Raw genomic sequence first — 20543 nt, forward strand, 5'->3', positions numbered from 1 at the left:
GAACGGGACGCCTCGACGGCGCAAGCCCCCCACTTCCGGTTAACCGAGGCGGCCCCGCTCACATCAACCGAAACCCCCCCCCATACCCCTGAAACCGCCCGCCCCTCCGAAAAAAAAGCCGGGGCAGCTTTAAAAATAAAATTAAACCTCATTTAGACATTTTAAGCGGTACTTCCCACAATGCCCCGGGGCTGGCTAACCTGCGTCGACTCCTCGGTCGTTTTATTTTTAAAAAAAAGAAAAAATCCTTCGTTATTTCCCTTAACAAACCCTCCGCCGTTCCCCGGGACGCCGGCGGCGGTTGGGGACGGGCGGAAAACGCGAGTTTGGGAAAAAAAAAGGGCGGGAGGGGCGCGCGGAGCCCGGCTCCCAGGAGGCGGCGCGGCGGCCGCCTATAAATACCCCCCGCCCGGCGGGCGGCTGCGTCACAGAGAGCCGGCTGCCGGACGCTGCGTGTGAGGCGCCCGCTCCCCGATCAGACCAGCGCCGGCACCGCACCGCCTTTCAGCTGGTGTCCCGTGGAGCAACCTAAGGCCGGATGGTCAAGATCTCCCTCCAGCGCATTTTGAATAGTCACTGTTTTGCTAGAGAGAAAGAAGGAAACAAAATGCCCTCCATGACGTTTAGTAGTAACACTTGTACCGAAAGGTAGGCGCTGCTCGCATCGAATACAACGGGGGTTGGGGGGGGGGGGGTGGTTCTGGCTTCACGCTGCCCTGACTCCGGTTTAAAACTCTTCCTGCGGGTGAATCCCCCCCTCCCCCTCCCCCTCCCCCTCCCCCTCTGGCTTAATATTTTGCCCTCACAACGTGCTAAAGGAACCAAACAAAAAAAAACCCAGTCATTAATTATAACTCGATCCTCCCGCGTCCGGGTAATGGACGGCACAAAGTTCATAAAATGGCGGCTGCAAAGTGGGGGGAGGGAAGGAGGGGAGTGTTATTTATTCCTGCTTCCCTTCCCCTCCTGCAGTTTTTTTTTCCCCTCCCACCCACATATTTCCCCCTTTCTCCCTCCTGCACTTGTATCCTAAGCAGATAAATAAAAGAGAGGTTTGGGAAGTCCCCCGCGGCTGCGTCTGCTGATGTGACGTGGTGTGTGTGGGTGTGTTAGAACTGGGAATACAGTCAGAAGTAACAGCAGGCTGCCTGTCCACTCGCAGGGTGGGTGGGGGAGTGACAAGGTGGCCTTTTTACCCTTGCCACTTCTGCATATCCCATCATCCAATCCTGTTTTAAATTGCATTCAGGTGGTCTACGCAATCCTGGATGTGGTTACTCCACATATGAAAAAGTGCTTTGAATCCTTAATATCATATATTTGGGGAGTAAAAAGTAATGAGAGCCAAACTGTTGTGATTGTAATCTATTTAATTACACTTTGAAGAGAAGAGATTTTTTTTAAAAACATAACACCTTGTTGTGATTTAAAAGGCAAATGGCTTTTGTAAATGGTGTATAATGGATTGACTTTCTGCTTGCTTATTTTTCCCCTCTTTGGCATAAATTCAAATAAACACCCATCTTAATAGGTGTCACACCAATGCCAAATGTTTGCAAAGTTTGTCTGTTTTAACTGTGCAGCCCAATACTGGCAGAACAGCTGATTCTTGGTAGTAAGGTCACTTGAAGCAAAAAGGGAAGTGACAGAATCTGTGAATTTATGTCCACTTGATGCCAGATGTTAAATAATTGCCATCTTTCCAGTTCCAGGCTGTCCTCCACTTCCTGTCGTAACCCTGGTCCGGGGCCTCTGTGGTGTTCCTGATGTCCCTCACCCACCCTTGAAGATCCCAGGTGGGCGAGGAATGCTCAAAGGGATCACAATCTTGCAGCTAATGTACTGTATTCAGTAAGTATTCAAGTTCCACATTGAATCAAAATTTGAAATATCTTGCTAAAAATTTCTTTGGAAGAGAGCAATTGCATTTTGTAAAATGGTGGAAATCCCATGGAATATTCATTAATTATTTTATTACTGGTGAGTATTTACTAGTGACCTTCATTTGGTAAATTGTACAGCGTAGCAAAAATATAGGTGGGCAGAATGTTGGCAAATGCAATTCAATGCAGAAAAACAGTAATGATGCACAATGCTTGAAAGATGAGTTTGCAAATATCAATGGGTTACTGATTTTTGGTGAAAAAGAAAATTGAAATTTTAACACTGTAATGACCATGCTTGGAGCCTAATTAGATTACAATAATGTTTTATAAAACGTTAATGCTAATCTGGTAATTAATTAACATGGTATTCAATTAAATGTATACTTGGAAATTGCATCATGAATATTTAGTACATCTCTTGCTCCAGGATAATCGGCTGAGTGTAACAGAAGATTTGAATGCAAACAGCAGGACTAAAATTCTCCATTTCCAGTCCAAGCTTACTGATGCAAGAATTGTTCACTGGAGAGCAATACTGAACAACAACAATCTGTATATTGAACTCCCAAGTGGGGTATTGCCTGAGGGAAGCAAAGAAAGGTATGTGGTGGAGCATGTTAGTAAATCATCTTATTCATAAGATTTACTGTTTATGCTAGGTCAATTCTTTTGTAATACGCAATGGGAGACAACAATGGAGACTTGCTTTTTACTTTCTATACTTAACTTTAATAGGGCTGTTGTGATCATTCTTCAGTTGAATTGGTCAATTAATACATTTAGTTGCACTGCAACACTGAAAGATCAAGATTAGCAAGCAGGCATTAATAACATTGCAAAGACCATTTTGCACAAAAAAAATCTGGTGTCAAACCCTAACTGTTTAATCCATTACTTTTTCAGCTTACCATCCTGCTTGAATTTGCAGAAGAACATCTTCACGTTGAACATGTCTTTGTTTGCTTCAACAAGAACAGGGATGATCGAGGTAAAATTATAATCTACACTACTTTCAATGTCATGTTGATACTTTTAGTATCTATTCTATTTGACAATTGTCCTATTAATATTAATCATTTAAGTGGGAAGGTTTGTCTCATTATGTGATATTTTTATTCTAGTTTTAAGAGCTCTGCAATCAGATTGAATATCATAATGCCAAATACTGGCAGTTCATGGAAGTGTGAAATATTAATGCTGTAGGTATTCATCTGATGGGCAAGGCAATGATGAGCTTTTCAGGTTGACCATTAAGAATCTTCAACAGAGCAGTTAACTTTGCAGTCTGACTTGCCAAATCTTTGGGTGCTCCTCAAAATATCAATTTAGGCATAACTGTGTAAATTATTGAAATATCCACTGTAAATGTTGAGACTGCAGTTGATCTTAATGAGGGCAGTAGTGGTCTGTGTAAAAACAGCTTGTTACTGTGGGTTGTCCTAAGGAATTGTGAATCATCTGCAATTCAGTTGAAGCTTTTAGTGGGAGAAGTGAGGATACCAAGGACAGGATATTTGTCCCTTGAGTGAACAAAACATTGGTATATCCAGACATTTTGGTGTAGGAATAGTCCATTTATGTGACTGAACTTGCATCTACCTAAAAATCCATTCTTAACATGCTATAAAGTCAAGCACGTTGCCTTGAGCTCTGACCATTCTAGATTGTAGTGATATTGGGAGGCTTTTCAAGAATGAAAGCCTGCCTAATGATCAAATCTGCTTTATTGAACTGGGGGGGGGGGGTTTGAATCCAACAGCTGAACTTCAGAAGTTGAATTCCATCTTCTCATAAGTACATGGCATTCAATAGGATACTTGGGTAAATGTGCACCACTCAGTAGCTGAGCAATGACAATTGAAATATTGAAGGTAAAGACTTCGAACCCCTTCAATCTGTAGTTTATCAGCAGAAAAGGAAGATGAGGTTTGAGTTGCAGCAGTTCTCTCCATAGTCCAGTCTGGTTTAACAGGAATAGTTGGCAGTGTAAGTAGTCTACAACTGCATAAGTATATTTTAGCTTAGTCTTTTAGATTTTAATACTGAAGCTTATTTCTACATGAAGACAGGTGAGTGCTAAGGAACTTTTGCTTGTGAATAGTGGTCCCTACTCTGATTCTTTAGTCCTGAAGCAGTTTGTTGGTTCTGTTGCATATATTTCAGTTGAGCTTTCATTGGATTATGGGAGATGTGTTGTAAACTCGAGTAAAATGAATTCTACACTTAACTGTCTTTGAGGAACTAAATTAACTCTCCTGACTGAGTTGTTTGGGTAAAGTATCAATAACTGAAGAGACAAACTTGCATTGGATATAACAGATAAGTAATTTGTGTTGTAAAAAAAATTAGTACTACAGGTGTTAAGCTATCAATTCAGACTGCAGGGTTGACCCAGGTAATTTGCAGACTCATTGAAAATAAAAATGCGAATACTGGAAACACTCAACAGGTCAGACAGCATCTGTGGAGAGAAAAATAGTTGAATGTTTTTGGTCAAAGGCCCTTTGTCAGAACTCAAAAGAGGAAAATCTGGTTGTTTCCCCAGTTCTGACAGGGTCTTCAACCTGAAACATTAACTGTTTCAGTTAATTAACTGCAGCACAGTAGTGTAGCAGTTAGCACGATGCTATTACAGCGCCAGTGATCGGGGTTGATTCCTGTCGCTGTCTGTAAGGAGTTTGTACGTTCTCCCGTGTCTGCGTGGGTTTCCTCCGGGTGCTCCGGTTTTCCTCCACATTCAAAGATGTATGGGTAGGTTAATTTGGTTAAAAAAAATGGGTGGTGTGAACTAGTTGGGCTGGAAGGGCCTGTTACCATGCTGTAAATAAAAAAAGAGATTTAAAAAAAACTGTTTCTCCTTTCACAGATGCTGCTTGAGTGTTAGCAGCATTTTGTTTTTCTTGCCACACTGTTAGCTGGCCTTTTACAGTCAGGCTAGTATACCAGAAAGCACAGGTCACAGATTGATAATTGAAACATTGAGGGTAAGCACTCCTTGAACTTGGGAATGAGCTGAGCATTGGATGTAGTTTTGAGAAAAATTTTATAATGGGTGCTTGTAGCCATATTTGGTATGGAGTTTGTTTCCTAACTGACCTAGTAGTTTAAAGTTGCATTGAAGTGAATATTTTAAATAGAGTTGAATCTTCAGTGTCCAGGCAGTCTCACAGCAATTAGTGCCACAGAGCTACTATGACGGTATAAGTAAACCTGCTTTCATGGACTTCACACATCAAACACATTTTGAATGTTTAACAATCAAACTTGAATGAAGCATTAATATTTGTAAATAGTTTGGGCTATTAGAATTGCTTACTTTTCTCCTAATGAATTGTAACAAATCCATTTAAACACCTTCACATTGACTTAATGTTTTGATTTTTTTTTAAATTTCAGCTCCACTACTTCGCACATTTAGCTTTCTTGGCTTTGAGATTGTGAGACCTGGACATCCCCTTGTCCCAAAAAAGACCAGATGCTTTCTTCATGATGTATACATTTGAAAGAGACTCATCTGATGAAGAATAAACGTGTGCTTTTATCTTGGCGCTTTGATGTTCTGGGGTTTTATTTTCTTTCATCTGTGAAGGTGTATTGGTGAAATTCTGTCTTATCTGGAATTACAGCCTTGGGAGAATCTTAAGGTTCAGTGGTTGGTTAGATAATTTCACTTGTACTGTATCTCTATTTGCATGTTATGATTATAGCAAATAAATTGCTCGCCATGAATTTAACTGCATACTTTTTTAGTTTTGAGGCTAATGTTGCAATAATAAAATTTATTTTACTGTTGAATTCTCTATTTTGGACTGAATACAAATTCACTCATTTGCAGTTGCCTTGGGTTGCTAAAGTAAATCATTGAGATTAGTTGGAATTGTAATAAAGACATGAGACTTCAGATGCTGGAATGAAGGGTCTTTGCCTGAAATGTCAACTATTCATTTCCCTCCACAGATGCTGTCTGACCCACTGAGTTCCTCAAGAATTGCCCCTCAGTTCCTGAGCCTGCTTTTTGACATTTTAATCTGTTTTCACTTGATAATTGAAGGATAATTTCAGCTGTTTTTTCTAAGCAATCTGCATTTTTTTATACTACACTAACTGGCTTTGCAACATTTTCTGCCAAACTAAAGTTGAATTGCATTGATTTTTTTTCACCGTGCAACCATGCTAGGTTTTCCTAACTGTTCAGGTTGTCTTGTATCTAACAAGAGGTGCTTTTGGTGGGGGAGGGGTGGGTTTTCCATAACCTAAAAGGATTCCTCAGTACCTGGTTATAATTCAATTTGGTCTGTTCATGTGAATATTTAAAATTGCAGCTGTAGGATTTTAATCTAATCTCTTGATAGTCACAAGTGTTCCAGATTATTTTTAGATGGGTTGTTTCTGCTGATATGTTCAACTAAATACCAGTAGCATTGGTATGGTTACAAAAAAATAAATTGGAATGTAGATGAGTTGCACTTGCTGTTTACATGGGTCAAAATTCAGTTGCCCCAAATCAGGCTTGACTGTGAAACCTGCTTTGGAAAGGCTACTCCAATGATGTATTTCAATTTGAATGGGTTACTAAATTTATAAATCAAACAGTTTGACATACCACCTTGTTTCCCTCTGACTGAAATCAGCTAACTTGAATATTTAAAATCCTGAATTCCTTCCACTACCTCATGGACAACTAAGGGGACTGCCAGATTTCACTAAGTTGTAATATACTGATACAAATATGTAAACTAGCATTCACAGTTAAATTTGTTGTCCTATGCACAAGTAGATGTATGCACAGGTGCAATGAAACCCTTGCAGCAGTATTACAGGCACATAGCATCATATAAGCAGCATTCACAAGAGAAAACAAATTTGTACATAATTTTTACAAGGAAAAACAATTAGAACAAAAGTCCATTCTAGTGCAAAGTCAGTGTTGCTAAACTAGTGCTTAGGGTTGCAGCAGTTGGTTCAAGAACTGAATGGTTGAAGGGAAGTAGCTGTTCTCGAACTTGGGACTGTGGGTCTTCAGGCTTTGTACCTCCTGCCTGATGGTAGCTGTGAGAAGATGGCATATAGCCTGGGTGGTGGGGATCTTTGGATGTTGCCTGTAGATAGTGCTTTGTGAAGTATGTATTTGTAGAAACAATTGATTCTATATCAAAATAGTCTGTGTAACACATTTTACAACATCTGATCATTATTATGAAATGTCAAGATAAGCATGATTAGGCCATTACTGCATAAGATCATAGGTGATTCTTGACTCAATTTCCTGCACTGACCCCAGATACTGTTGTATCTTTAAAAACTTGAATGTACTTGCTGATTGAATCTTTGGTCTGCTTCCAAAGATTTACTATCTGATGGGAGGCATTTCTTCAGCCTCGGAATGCTGGCCCCTTGTTTTTAGAATGGTTGTGGTTCTAAATGTATAGTCAGGGGAAGCATAAACCTCTGCAACTGCTCAGTCGAGCCCTGTACAAATTTTGTACATTTCAATGGGACCACCCTTCAATTCTTGAGTGAAAACTCAATTTGCTTGGTTCTTGTGCAACAAACTCAATTTGCTTGGTTCTTGTGCAACAGCTCAGCTAATGCAGGCATCAGTCTGGTAAACCTTTGCATTCACTTCAATTGTGAATACATTTTTGCTTTGCCCAATTTGGCTGTTGTTGATTACCTATGTAAAATTATTGATTTTAAAATGTCCCTGTGACTAAATTTTAAATTTTCCTTCCAAATATGAATGTCCTCCAGTCTTTGGACATAAGTGGTTGACTTCTGATCTCTGGCTGCCTTTAACACTTGTGTATTCATTCACAAGATGTGGACGTTGTTGGAATTTGTTCATAACGTTGGTGGATTTGGAGTTGAACGTGGGTTGAATCAGATTTTCTTCCACGGTGAAGGTCAACCAGTACTGAAGATTGAAGCTGACAAACTGGTAGTTCCTTGTTTTCTATTATTAAGATTGGCTTTCCAATGGGGACTGAATTTTTAATTTTTCTACACCTTGATTCTTGATAATTGATGAGTTCTGGAATACATTCACACTTATGAAATACAATCTGCTAAAATATTTAATAGTCCATGCACATCCTCAGCTACATGTACACCATTTGTCACTCTTAGTTAAGTGCAATCTATGAGCACTCCTACCTGTCTCCCTTCTAGGTCAACAGGGTGCACTGTTCTGCCCAGAAGAACCAAGTAATTGGTCAGTTAAAAAGTGGATTTTAACATGCAGTCAATTTTTGACTGGGGAGAAAGATTCCATTACTGTTTAAAATGTTGAAAATCTAGGAACAATGGTGATAAAATACGATTGCTGATAAAATATAATAGTAGGGTATAAAAAATAGATGTTGCCGCCTTGAGGCAGCGCCACCTGTAGATACTACCGATGGTGGGGAGGGATGTGCCCGTGATGTGCAGAGTCGACTACTTCCCTGCGCGTTTGAATTGCCGTACCAGACCATGACGCAACCAGTCAGGATACTTTCAACAATACATCTGTAGAAGTTTGTTAGAGTGTTCGGTAACAAACTGAATCTCCTTAACCTTAAAGATGCTGGTGAGCTTACCTTGTGATTGCATCTACATGCTGGGCCCAGGACAGGTCATCCGATATGTTAACACCCAGGAATTTAAAGGTGCTGACTCCCTCCACCGCCAATCCCCCAATGTAGACTAGTGCACGTTTGCCCTCCCCCTTCCTGAAGTCAACAATCAGCTCTTTAGTTTTGCTGACTTTGAGGTTGTTGTTGCAGCACCACTCAACCAATCCAGTAAGCTGACTCATTATCATCTGTGGTTTGTCCAACATCAAAGAGGTTTAGAGGAAATTCCATAGAAGCTTGTGAAAGGTTTAAAATTAAGGCTTTGCTGGACTGAGCCAATATTTAGTAAAAACACGGTTGATGAGTGAGTAGGATGGTGTGAACTTGGCAGGATACAGGCAGCAAAGTTTTGATGCAATCAAATTTGTCTTCAGATGAAAAACCATGCAGGAAACCATTGTCAAATCTAGAAGTAAGTAAAGCGTGTCTGTGGATCTAATCAGCAGATGGTGTGAAGCAGGAGGAAGTAGGTGGTGTTGGAAAGGGTATGAGATCAAAAGCTCGTTCCACTGTCAAAAAGGGATGTAATGGTTATGAATAGCCTGAAGGCCTCAAACAAGAAGTAATAGCTAGAGAATGGAATTTGTCACAAGGATAGAAGACAGTGACTTAAGTCTTCCCCAGTTTTATGTTGGTGGAGTTTCTGCTCGTCTACTTTGACAAGTGGTCTCCAGTGTGCTAATGCAATCGATTTAATAGGAGCCTGAGAGGCAACTTTTTCACCCAGAGAGTGGTCAGGATATGGAACGAGCCACCAGAGGAAGTGGTTGAGGCAGGTACATTAACAACATTTGAAAGGTACTTGGGTAGGTACATGGATGGGAAAGGTTTAGAGGGATATGGACCAAACGTGGGCAAATGGGACTAGCTTAGATGGGAAGCTTGGTCAGCATAGACCAGTTGGGCTGAAGGGCCTGTTTCAGTGCTGTATGACTCTATGCCGATCCTTAGACAGCACCTGTCAAACCCGCAACCTCTACCAGCTAGAAGGACAAGGGCAGCAAAAGCACGGGGAACACCGCCACCTGGAAGTTGCTCTCCAAGCCGCTCTCCAAGCCACTCACCATCCCACTTCGAAATATATCGCCGTTCCTTCACTGTCGCTGGGTCATACTTCTTGGAACTCCCTCCCTAACAACATGGTGGGTACACCTACACCTCAAGGACTGCAGCGGTTCAAGAAGGCAGCTGCCCACCACCTTCTCAAAGGCAACAAGGGATGGGCAACTAAATGCTGGCTCAGCCCGCGAAGCCCACACCCCTTGAATAAATATTTAGAAAATCACAACAGATGATGAAGTTAAATTGTCTGAGTCACAAAACCCAGACCTGAGTTAATTCTGTGTGTGCATATAACTATACCGTCTTCGTAAGACTGCCCAAAATAAAAACACTTACGGTGGTGTTTGGTGCTGGGACATCTTGTCAGCAAACTCTCCCTTCATTAGGAATTCAATGTTGCTCTGTCCTCTTGAGCACAAGATTCAATCACTTAATTCAATTTCTCTCTTGAGTGAGATCATTAAATCAATGCAGTGAATGATGGTATGTATGATGGTCCACTTGAAACAGGCCTGCCTCCAGCTCCTTTCAGATTGGGACATTTCTTTGTCAGCAGTCTCAAGAGACGTGCATCAGCCTCAATTAGGTCTGAACCCAAATAAAAAAGGTGAAAGTTTATACTGACTGCTGGTGCTAATGTCCTCAAGCTGCCATACTTGAAGTGTCACAAGAGGTCTGACTGGAAAATTCTTACTGCCAACTTTGGCTCAAGTAGAGAAATATTCAGTGGCCTAGACTAAATAAAGAGTACATTTGGGGCTTTTACCCAAAGCTCTATGGTCACATCACTGACCAGTGCATCCCACAGATGAAACTAGTCAGGAGTATGTGCTTGAAAGACAGGCATGAAGCTGTAAATTCCATACGGTTGATGATTATTGATAGTAGATTGTTTTTAAAAGTAAAATGCAAATTTTCCATGGTAACTGCAATCTGTTTTTCATTTTTAGGACATCTAGAAAGAAACGTGGATTGTTTTATCGAAATTTATTGCAACAAGATAAATAAAAGAACCACGTCAATTAAATAATTATTAAAATGGAACTCTTCGATAGACAGCAAATGATTGTACTGTCAGCGATTGTCATCCTGTTTTGTTACACAACTGTACCAAAGAAATTATGAACACAAATATTTAACATATGGGATATCATAGAAGACATACCAAGTCTATGTAAAGATTTATTAAACGAGTTTTGAGATTTCATACCAATAACTCTTCTTCCATACTCTGGAATTAGCCAGATTAACCCTCTGTGCATTGGAATGCAAACATACCAAATAAAAGCTTTCCTTATTTTCTGGGCTGCATACATACTGGAAATGTTCCAATAAAAGACCAGGATCTAGAAATACAGATGCATGGTTCATGTTTATTATGAAATGAGGTAGGAAAATCCATTGCTAAACGTGATCGGCACTTCCTAGAAAGCATAATGCAGCTTTGAATCATGTATTTCCCTGTGTGTGGTTCACTTACAGATGAGATATTGACAATGCAGCATTTACGTGAGTTGGCATGTAATACACATTTGACGTCACTGCCACACTTTTGGAGCATGAAAATGCAGTCTGGAGGCAGCAGGAAAGCCAATGTTAATAGAAGGTAGTTCCATTCAAGGATCCCGTAGAGCCAAGGCCAAGATCAGATCAGGATCAGAATCAAAATCAGGTTTATTATCACTGACATATGTCATGAAATTTGTTGTTTTGTGGCAGCAGTACAGAGCAAGACATAAAAATTACTGTAAGTTACAAAAATAAATAAATAGTGCAAAAGAAGAACAACGAGGTAGTGTTCATGGGTTCATGGATCGTTCAGAAATCTGATGACGGAGGAGAAGAAGCTGTTCCTGAATCGTTGAGTGTGGGTCTTCAGGCTCCTGTACCTCCTCTTCGGTGGTAGTAATGAGAAGAGGGCATGTCCCGGGTGGTGAGGGTCCTTAGTGATGGATGTCACCTTCTTGAGGCACTGCCTCGTGAGGACGTTCTCGATGGCGGGGAGGGTTGTGCCCGTGATGGAGCTGGCTGAGTCTACAACCTTCTTTCAATGCTGCACATTGGAGCCTCCATAGAGGCGGTGATGCAACCAGTCAGAATGATCTCCACCGTACATCTGATATATTGGTGACATACAAAATGTCATGAAACTTGGAGCAGGCTCAAGCAACTTACTCCTGCTCCTATGTATATTCTCATGTTCAGACCTTTCCTGCATCACGGTCAGGGCACCGCAATGATGGATTCTTCCCCAGTGACAGACCGGATTTATCAGCGGTTTCCAGGAGAGGCTTCTAACTTTCTTCTGCGCTGCTGGGAAACACGTTGAAACATGACAATCCTGGCATCAGGTAATATGAATCCACTCCACTACCTTCACCAGTGGTTGTGTTGAGAACAGCTGCTTCAAGAGTGTCAGCCATTGTGGCACATTGTGGTGGGATGTAAATTAGTGTTTTGCATGCAACTACTGTAACTATATGCCATTAATGTGCGTGAAGGAAAACCACTCCTCAGAGCCCTCGATGAAACTGAGTCCGCTTCTCAGCACCATCTTAGCATGCGCTTTAATCCAGGTTGAATTTTCCAGGCCTGGGATTCCTGAAAATTGTGGCAATATTGTAAAAGTGTAAACAGGACCCCTAATTAATGTTTCACAACACATCTTCCCAAGTCTGTCAGGTATTTAATCACATTAGACTCACCACGAAGACACACCAACACCACTAACAAACTGCCATCTATTTTACAGGGGAAGGTGACACACAATTGCTCTAATCAGGGGCACAAACCATGGAGAGTTGAAGCTTGCTATGGCTGTTAATTAAAGGTAGTTGGTCTGCCACTGAGGTGTCCAAGGTTTTTGCTGTTTTGGAAGGAGGTCATTCTCAAAGTATTTTCCTTAATGTTCATTCCCAACTTACCCTGAGTTATCTGCTGGCTGCCTATCACTAACTGCTGGTTGCTTCATTGCTGTTGCATCTCCTCATGACCAATCACCACCACTGCTCCAACTCCTCCTGACCAATCACAACTGCTGTGCCAACTCCTCCTGACCAATCACAACTGCTGTGCCAACTCCTCATGACCAATCACCACTGCTGTGCCAATTCCTCACGACCAATCACCACTGCCACTCCATCTTTTGGTGCCCAACCACCAATGCTGTTCCATTTCTTACCAATTCCTCTTGCAATGCCCAAGCATCAATCCGGCTCCATTCCCTGATGCCCCCTCATTGATGCTACCCCATACCATAATGCCCCCCATTGATCTGTTCCCACATGTTTCCCTCTACCCCTCCATCCCATCACTACCTGACTACTGGCTCGAACCTTGCCACCATTCCCCTTGTTGCAATGACTGAATCAGTGGAGATTTGAACACCATAGTTTGACCTTCAATCATGAAAGAACCTACTACCAGAGAAGTGCTGTAGTTAGCCTGTGCAGTTTCCCTCTAACATTCGCTGGCTTGTTTACTTGCTCATTAAAACACAGGAGATCATTGGCCCTGTGAGTTTTTGCCAAATCCCATCAATCCCATTCCCACTCTCCTTATTTCCCTGCGGCCCTGCAGCTTATTCTCCCTCACATGCCCAGAGCATCTTTGGGATGTGGGAGGAAACCAGACCACCTTAAGAAACTGGTGCTGTCGGGGGAGAATGTGTAAACCCCAAGCAGATAGCACCTGAGGTGGGGATCAGGCCCAGGTCCTCCAGCTGTGAGTTGGCCCTAACTCTGTGCCACCACCATGGCCTGGAAGAACTTTGAACCTAATTCGGTGTGTTTAGTAGACATTGTGTTCAGCGTGTGGAATCTGCATCTGTGATCTCAACAAATCCAGTGTTTACCATCTGTGAGCAGAACTGATGTATACAGACCAACACATAGTCATAGCGTCATAAAGTCATACAGCACAGAAACAGGCCCTTCGGCCCAACTCGTCCGTACCGACTAACTGAGCTAGTCCCACTTACCTGCGTTTGGCCTATATCCCTCCAATCCTTTCTTATCCATGAACCTGTCCAAATGTCTTTTAAATGTCGTAACTGTACCCGCATCTACCACTTCCTCTGGCAGCTCATTCCATATACCCACCACCCTCCATGTGAAGAAGTTGCCCCCCCAGGTCCCTTATAAGTCTTTCCCCTCTCACCTTGAACTATGTCCTCTAGTTCTGGACTCCCCTACCCTAGGTAAAATACTGTGACCATCCACTTTATCTACACCACTCACAATTTTATAAACCATTACAAGTTCACCCCTCAGCATCCTAGGTTCCAGGGAAAGAAGTCCCAGCCTGTCCAGCCTCTCCTTATTACTCAAACCCTCCCAGTCCCAGTAACATCTTTGTAAATCTTTGTAACACCCTTTCCAATTTAGTGAGATCTTGTCTATAGCTGGGCAACCAGAACTGTACGCAGTACTTCAAATGTGGCCATACCAATGTCTTGTACAGCTGTAAGATGACGTGTCAACTCCTGTACTCAATATCCGGCTCGTTGAAGACAAGCTCACCGTCTAAAAGAAATCTATACTGATGTCTTCTATACAGACCAGTTAGGCTTACTTCAGTGGTGGTCAAATTACCAAGAAGATTCTTAGAGACAGGATTTATGGGCATTTGGGGAAGCATAGGCTGATTAGGGACAGTCAGCATGGCTTTGTGAGGGGCAGGTCATGCCTCACGAGCTGATTGAGTTCTTTGAGGATGTGACAAAGCACATTGATGAAGTCGAGCAGTGTATGTGGTGTACATGGATTTTAGAAAGGAATTTGCTAAATTTCCTCATGGAAGGCTCATGAGAAAGTCGGGAAGCATGGGATCCAGGGAAACTTGGCTGTGTGGATTCAGAATTGGCTTGCCCATAGAAGACAGAGGGTGGTGGTAGATGGAGCATATTCTGCCTGGAGGTCAGTGACCAGTGGTATTCCACAGGATTTTTGTGATTTGTGATTTTTTTTAAATGACTTGGATGAAGATGTGGAAGGGTGGGTTAGTAAGTTTGCTGATGACATGAAGGTTGGTGGTGTTGTGGATAGTGCAAAAGTTACAACAGGACATTGATAGGATGGAGAGCTGGGCTGAGAAGTGGCAGATGGAGTTCACCCTGGAAAATGTGAAGTGATACACTTTGGAAGATCGAATCTGAAGGCAGAATACAAGGTTAATGGCAGGACTCCTATCAGTGTGGAGGAACAGAGGGATCTTGGGTCCATGTCCATAGATTCCTCACGGTTGCCGTGCAGGTCGATAGGGTTGTTAAGAAGGCGTATGGTGTTGTTGGTCTTCATTAGTCGGGGTATTGAGTTTTAAGAGCCTCCAGGTGATGTTGCAGCTCTGTAGAACTCTGCTTAGACCACACTTGGAGTATTGTGTTCAGTTCTGTTCACCTCATTATAGGAAGGATGTGGAAGCTTTAGAGAGGGTGCAGAGGAGATTTACCGGATGCTGCCTGGATTGGAGAGCATGTCCTTATGAGGATAGGTTGAATGAGCTAGGGCTTTTCTCTTTAGAGAGAAGAAGATGAGAGGTGACTTGATAGAGGTGTACAAGATGATAAGAGGCATAGATCGACGTGGACAGTCAAGAGACTTTTTTCCAGGGCGACAATGGCTAACAAGAGAGGGCATAATTTTAAGGTGATTGGAGGAAGGTATAAGGGGGATGTCAGAGGTAAGTTTTTACACAGAGAGTCGTGGTGCATGGAATGCACTGCCGTCAGAGGTTGTGGGGGCAGATACATTGGGGACAACTTAAGAGACTTTTAGATAGATGCATGAATGATGGAGAAGTGGGGAGCTATGTTGGAGGGAAGGGCTAGAAAGGTATTAGAGCAGAATAAAATGTCGGCACAACATCATGGGCCGAAGAGCCTGTACTGTGCTGTAATGTTCTATGTTCTATGTTCTATGACAGAGGAATAAATTCTGCCTGGGCAGTGACTTTAATCGATGGGTATTGTCAACTGCAAAATTGTTACTCTCAGTCTTGGTCCTACAACACAGCTTTAATGCTTGATAGAATAGACATTCACAAACATTTGCAGACACAATAATAATACCGAATTGCTGATTGCTTCCTTGCAAAACTTTGGCCTTTGAAACAATTTTATCATCCAACACAATGGCTTTTGATCCATTCAGCCTTAAAGGTAATCAGTTTTTCCATATTTAAAACATATAATACAGTTTAATTTGTCTCCATCCACTCAGTTTTTGATCTGTTTGCTACTTTTGTTCTTTTCTAATTATTGGGCTCAATTATGACTGTGGCATAGTGTGAAATGGTTGATGGTGTGCTGACAGACTTTTTTAAATTTTACCTTTGATATCAGATGGAATGTAAAATGGCTTGCTGGATTGCCAAACATCAATTTGAATTTATTGACATTTTTGCTTGGTGATGCGTATAAGTGGGGGATTCTTAAAATACTTTGAACCCAATCTGAAGAGAAATGTAGTTAGAGTGAGAAGTTTTACAGTTCAGAAGCAGGCCGTTTGACCCACTGAGTCCACGATACAAGATGGTGGAGTTGTGAATAGTGTAGAAGACTGGCGACAGGATACAGCGTGATATAGATCAGCTGCAGATGATGTGGCAGAGAAACGGCAGATGGAGTTTAACCTGGATAAATATAAGGAGTTGCACCTTGGTAGGACTAATGTCAAGAGGCAGTACACTCTTAAGGGCAGGACCCTTAACAGTGTTGAAGAGCAGAGAGACTTTGGGGTGCAAGTCCATGGCTCATTGAAAGTGGCTACACAGGTAGAGAGGGTGGTTAAGAAGGCTTATGGAATGCTTGCTTTCATTAATCGAGGTATTGAGTACAGGAGTAAAGAAGTTACGATGCATCTCTATAGAACTCTGGTTAGGCCGCATTTAGAGTATTGCGTGCAATTCCGGTCACCTAACTATAGGAAGGATGTCGAGGCTTTAGGAGGGTGCAGAGGATACTGGTCATGACCCTTCTTCAGGACTGAAGATAGGAAAAGGAGAAGCCCAATATATAGGAGGGAAATGCAGAGCAGTGATAGGTGGACAAAAGAGGGGAGGTGGGGTGGGCACAAGGTGGTGATAGGTAGATGCACGGTAAGAGATAGTGATAGGCAGGTGCGGTGGATGTTGGGGAGAGCAGATCCACTGGGGGATGAGTCAAAGGTAAGGAGGAAAAAAGGGTAGAAATAAGAGAGAGGCTAGGAAAGGGGAAGAAAGGAAGAGGCGTGGTGAGGGAGGGTGGCGGTTGTGGGTTGGGGGGGTTAGGGGCTCTTGAGGGATTACTTAAAGTGGGAGAATTCAATGTTCATACCCATTAGGCTGCAAGGTTCCAAGATGGAAAAATGAGAGTGCTGTTCCTCCAGTTTGTGCCTGGGAATTCTCCTGGCAGTGGAGGAGGCAGAGGCTGACATATCAGTGATAGTGTGGGAGGGGGGAGTTGAAGTGACCGGCAATGGGGGAGATGCAGATCGCGGTTACGGACAGAGCACAGGTTTTCTGCGAAATGGTCACCTAGTCTGCGTTTGGTCTCAGCCAATGTAGAGGAGGCCACACTTGGAGCACCGAATGCCGTAGATATATGAAGGGAGGTGCAGGTGAGTCTCTGTCTCACCTGAAAGGACTGTTTGGGTCCCTGGATGGAGGTGATGGAGGTGGCGTAGGGCAGGTGTCCGCACCTATGGCGGGGGCAGTGGAAAGTTTCCGGGCTGGGAGTGGGATGGGTTGGGGAGGGAGGAGGTGGAACTAGGGAGTCATGGAGAGAACGGTCCCTGCGAAAGGCAGAAAATGGTTGTGGAGGGGGAGATGTGCTTGGTGGTGGGGTCCCGTTGCAGATGGCAGAAGTGGTGGAGAATGATGTGTTGGATACGTAGGCTGGTGGGATGAACTGTGAAGACCAGGGGACCTATCAAATATTGGGTGTGGGAGGGGTGGGGGGTGAGAGCGGAGGTGCGGGAAATGGCAGAGATGAGGGTGCGAGCTCTCTCGACTACAGTAGGGGGGAAGCCACGGTTAGTAAAAGAAGTTGGACATCTCGGGGTGGAATGTATGTTTTGGTATTGGTATTGGTTTATTATTGTCACTTGTACCAAGGTACAGTGAAAAACTTGTTTCAGAAGCACTTACAGACGAACATATTAAAACAGTATGTCTGTTTGAATCTGAAGCCCTAGAGTAGAACAGTGTTTTAAATCAGACAGAGCCACAAGGTCAAAGCATACAACTGGTGCATGAGAACATCCTGTGCTACATAATGAGGAGAGTCACATACCGAAATGTGGGGGAATGAAAGTATAATCCTGTGAAGTTATCTTACTGTTCACGGCAGGTCCTTATGGTTGAAAAGTGGTTTCTTGTAAGGGGGTAACCTTCAGAACAAACAGCTGACATCTGGAATCAGGAATGAAATCCTAGTTATAGATCTTTGCCCCCTCCAGGGTCGGGCAGGGTGTGTGGTTTGCTCAAGCTATGTAGCTTTTCAAAATTAACAAATATTTATATGAATCATGCTGCCTTTCATTAATAAATGTTCTGTATAGATTTACGCATTCCATTTTGTGACTTAAGTAAATTTTACTTCCAGATGGCCAGCTTAGACTGACTACCTCCCCTTCAAATCTTAATTTTAGCACAGCACTTTTTTTGTGCTTCAAAGGCTAGATCTTTGTTCAGCAAAGTTCCTGTGTTCGTTCTACATTCCTGCCAGCACATTTTTTTGATTGTAGACAGGAAACCTTTACTATGAGTATTGTAAATGTTTGCACAGAAATTGAAAATCAAAAGAAAAACTGCAGATGCTGGGAATCTAAAAAGACTTGTGGGTTGGTGGGGTAATTGTCCACTGTAAGTTGTCCCCTAGTGTGTAGGTGAGTGGTAGAATCTGTGGGGGGGGGGGAGCTGATGGGAATGTGGGGAGAATAATAAAAGAATGGGATTAATGAAGGATTAGTGTAATGGGTTGTTGACGGTCAGCACAGACTCAGTGGGCCAAAGGGCCTGTTCCTGCCCTGTATCTCCCAATCACTCTGTAATGGTGGACCCACTCAGCAGGTTAGGTAGCATCTGTGGAATGAGAAACAGAGTTAACATTTAAGGTCATAGAGTCATAGAGCAATACAGCACAGATACAGGCCCTTCAGCCCAACCAGTCCATGCCGACCACGGTGCCCACCCAGCTGGTTCCAATTTCCTGCATTCGGCCCATATCCCTCCAAGCCCTGCCCCTCCATGTACCTATCCAAGTGCTTCTTAAATGACACTGTTGTACCTGCCTCAAACACTTCCTCTGGCAGCTCGTTCCATATACTCACAACCCTCTGTGTATAAAAGTTGCCCCCTCAGGTCCCTTTTAAATCTTTCCCCTCTCACCCTAAACCTATGCCCCCTAGTTTTGGACTCCCCTACCCTGGGGAGAAGACTGTTACTGTTCACCGTATCAGATAAAAGGCTTTGATGAATGATCTTCGACCTGAAACATTTAGAGGCATTTAAGAGGCTGTTAGACTGGCACATGAATATGCTGGGAATGGAGGGATGTGGATCACGTGCAGGCAGATGAGATTTAGATTAATTCGGCATCATGTTCGGCACAGACATTGTGGGCCGAAGGGCCTGTTCTATGTTTTATTAACTCTACAGATACTGAGTGTTTCCACCATTTTCTGTATTTGCATAGGGTATAATTAATATTTGTGACCAGAACTTTGGTGTCCCGGTAGTGTTGAAAATGCCAGTCCACTTTATGCCAATTGCATTGGTCAGTGTTACTGTCAAAAATAGATCACCTTACCTTCTTTTAAGAGGTCACCTTACTTGTTTGGGGAGTGAGGCATAAGTAAAGGAATCAGTGTCTGATGTAGTGAGAGCATAAAAAAGTAAGACAATCAGGAAAAAGATGGACAGAATGAGCAGGAAGAGGGACACACGAGCAATTGAGACAAGGGCCTCAGACCAGGATGCATTGAGCGGTTTGTTTGTGCACCATGCATATCTATTTAACTAATATCCAACTGACACATGTTTGTATCAGTTACTAGGGCGACATGCATCCCCCACCCTATTCTGATCGTGGGTTCCTCATGCATGCTAGAGATATGTAAAGTAGCTAGATACTGACATTGATAATCGTGCAATGTTGATTTGACACCAGCCCATTCAAATTGGATCTTGACTATCGAGATAACAGCATGAATTCCGTCTCCACGGTGAACCCAGTGTTCGTCAGGATGGAGATAACCCCCTTATAAACCTGCACAATACAACGGTATCACAAATTACATACGGGTGTGTTGATGGTTGAATGTTAAGAAATAAAAGCAGGAAGGGCAATCCGGCCCCTTATACCTGCTCTTGACATTTGACCATGACCGATATCTTATCTCAACACCACCTTCCTGCATCATTGCAGACAGTGAAGAAAGTTGTCAAAGGATACAGCAGGATATAGATCAGTTGTGGTTCTGGGCGGAGAAACAGCCGATGGAGTTTAATCTGGGCAATTGTGAGGTGTTGCTCTTTGGGAGGTCAAGTGCAAGGGGAAAGTACACAGTTAATGGCAGGGACCTTAACAGCATTGAAGTTTACCAGGATGCTGCCTAGATTAGAGGGTATTAGCTATGAGAAGTTGGGCAAACTTGGATTGTTTTCTCTGGAGCAGTGGAAGCTGAGGGGAGACCTGATTGAAGTTTACAAAATTATGAGAGGCATAGTTAGGGTAGCCAGTCAGAATCTTTTTCCCAGGGTAGAAATACCGAATACTAGAGGACATAGGTTTAAGGTGAGAAGGGGAAAGTTTAAAGGAGATGTGCGGGCCAAGCTCTTTACACAGGGAGCGGCGGGTGCCTGGAACAGTCTGGCAGGGATGGAGGTGGAAGCAGATACGATGGTGGCAATCAAGAGGCTTTTCGATAGATACATGAATATGCAGAGAATGAAGCGGTATGGATCATATGCAGGCAGACATTTGCAATTTGCCATCATGTTC

The 20543-nt window shown here is 42.9% G+C and overlaps 1 protein-coding gene across 1 annotated transcript; it reads left to right on the forward strand.

The window, feature by feature from the left end:
- Positions 1-535: 535 nt before the first annotated feature.
- oaz1a (ornithine decarboxylase antizyme 1a) lies at positions 536-5681 on the forward strand. The gene is given in 8 exon segments (XM_052037726.1): positions 536-648; positions 1707-1764; positions 1766-1802; positions 1805-1851; positions 2314-2490; positions 2790-2874; positions 5283-5350; positions 5352-5681. Coding segments are annotated over 8 exon segments (645 nt in total). The 5' UTR covers positions 536-538; the 3' UTR covers positions 5415-5681.
- The last annotated feature ends 14862 nt before the right edge of the window (positions 5682-20543 follow it).

This window comes from Pristis pectinata, chromosome 24 (assembly GCF_009764475.1).
Source record: "Pristis pectinata isolate sPriPec2 chromosome 24, sPriPec2.1.pri, whole genome shotgun sequence".
Taxonomy (NCBI): domain Eukaryota; kingdom Metazoa; phylum Chordata; class Chondrichthyes; order Rhinopristiformes; family Pristidae; genus Pristis; species Pristis pectinata.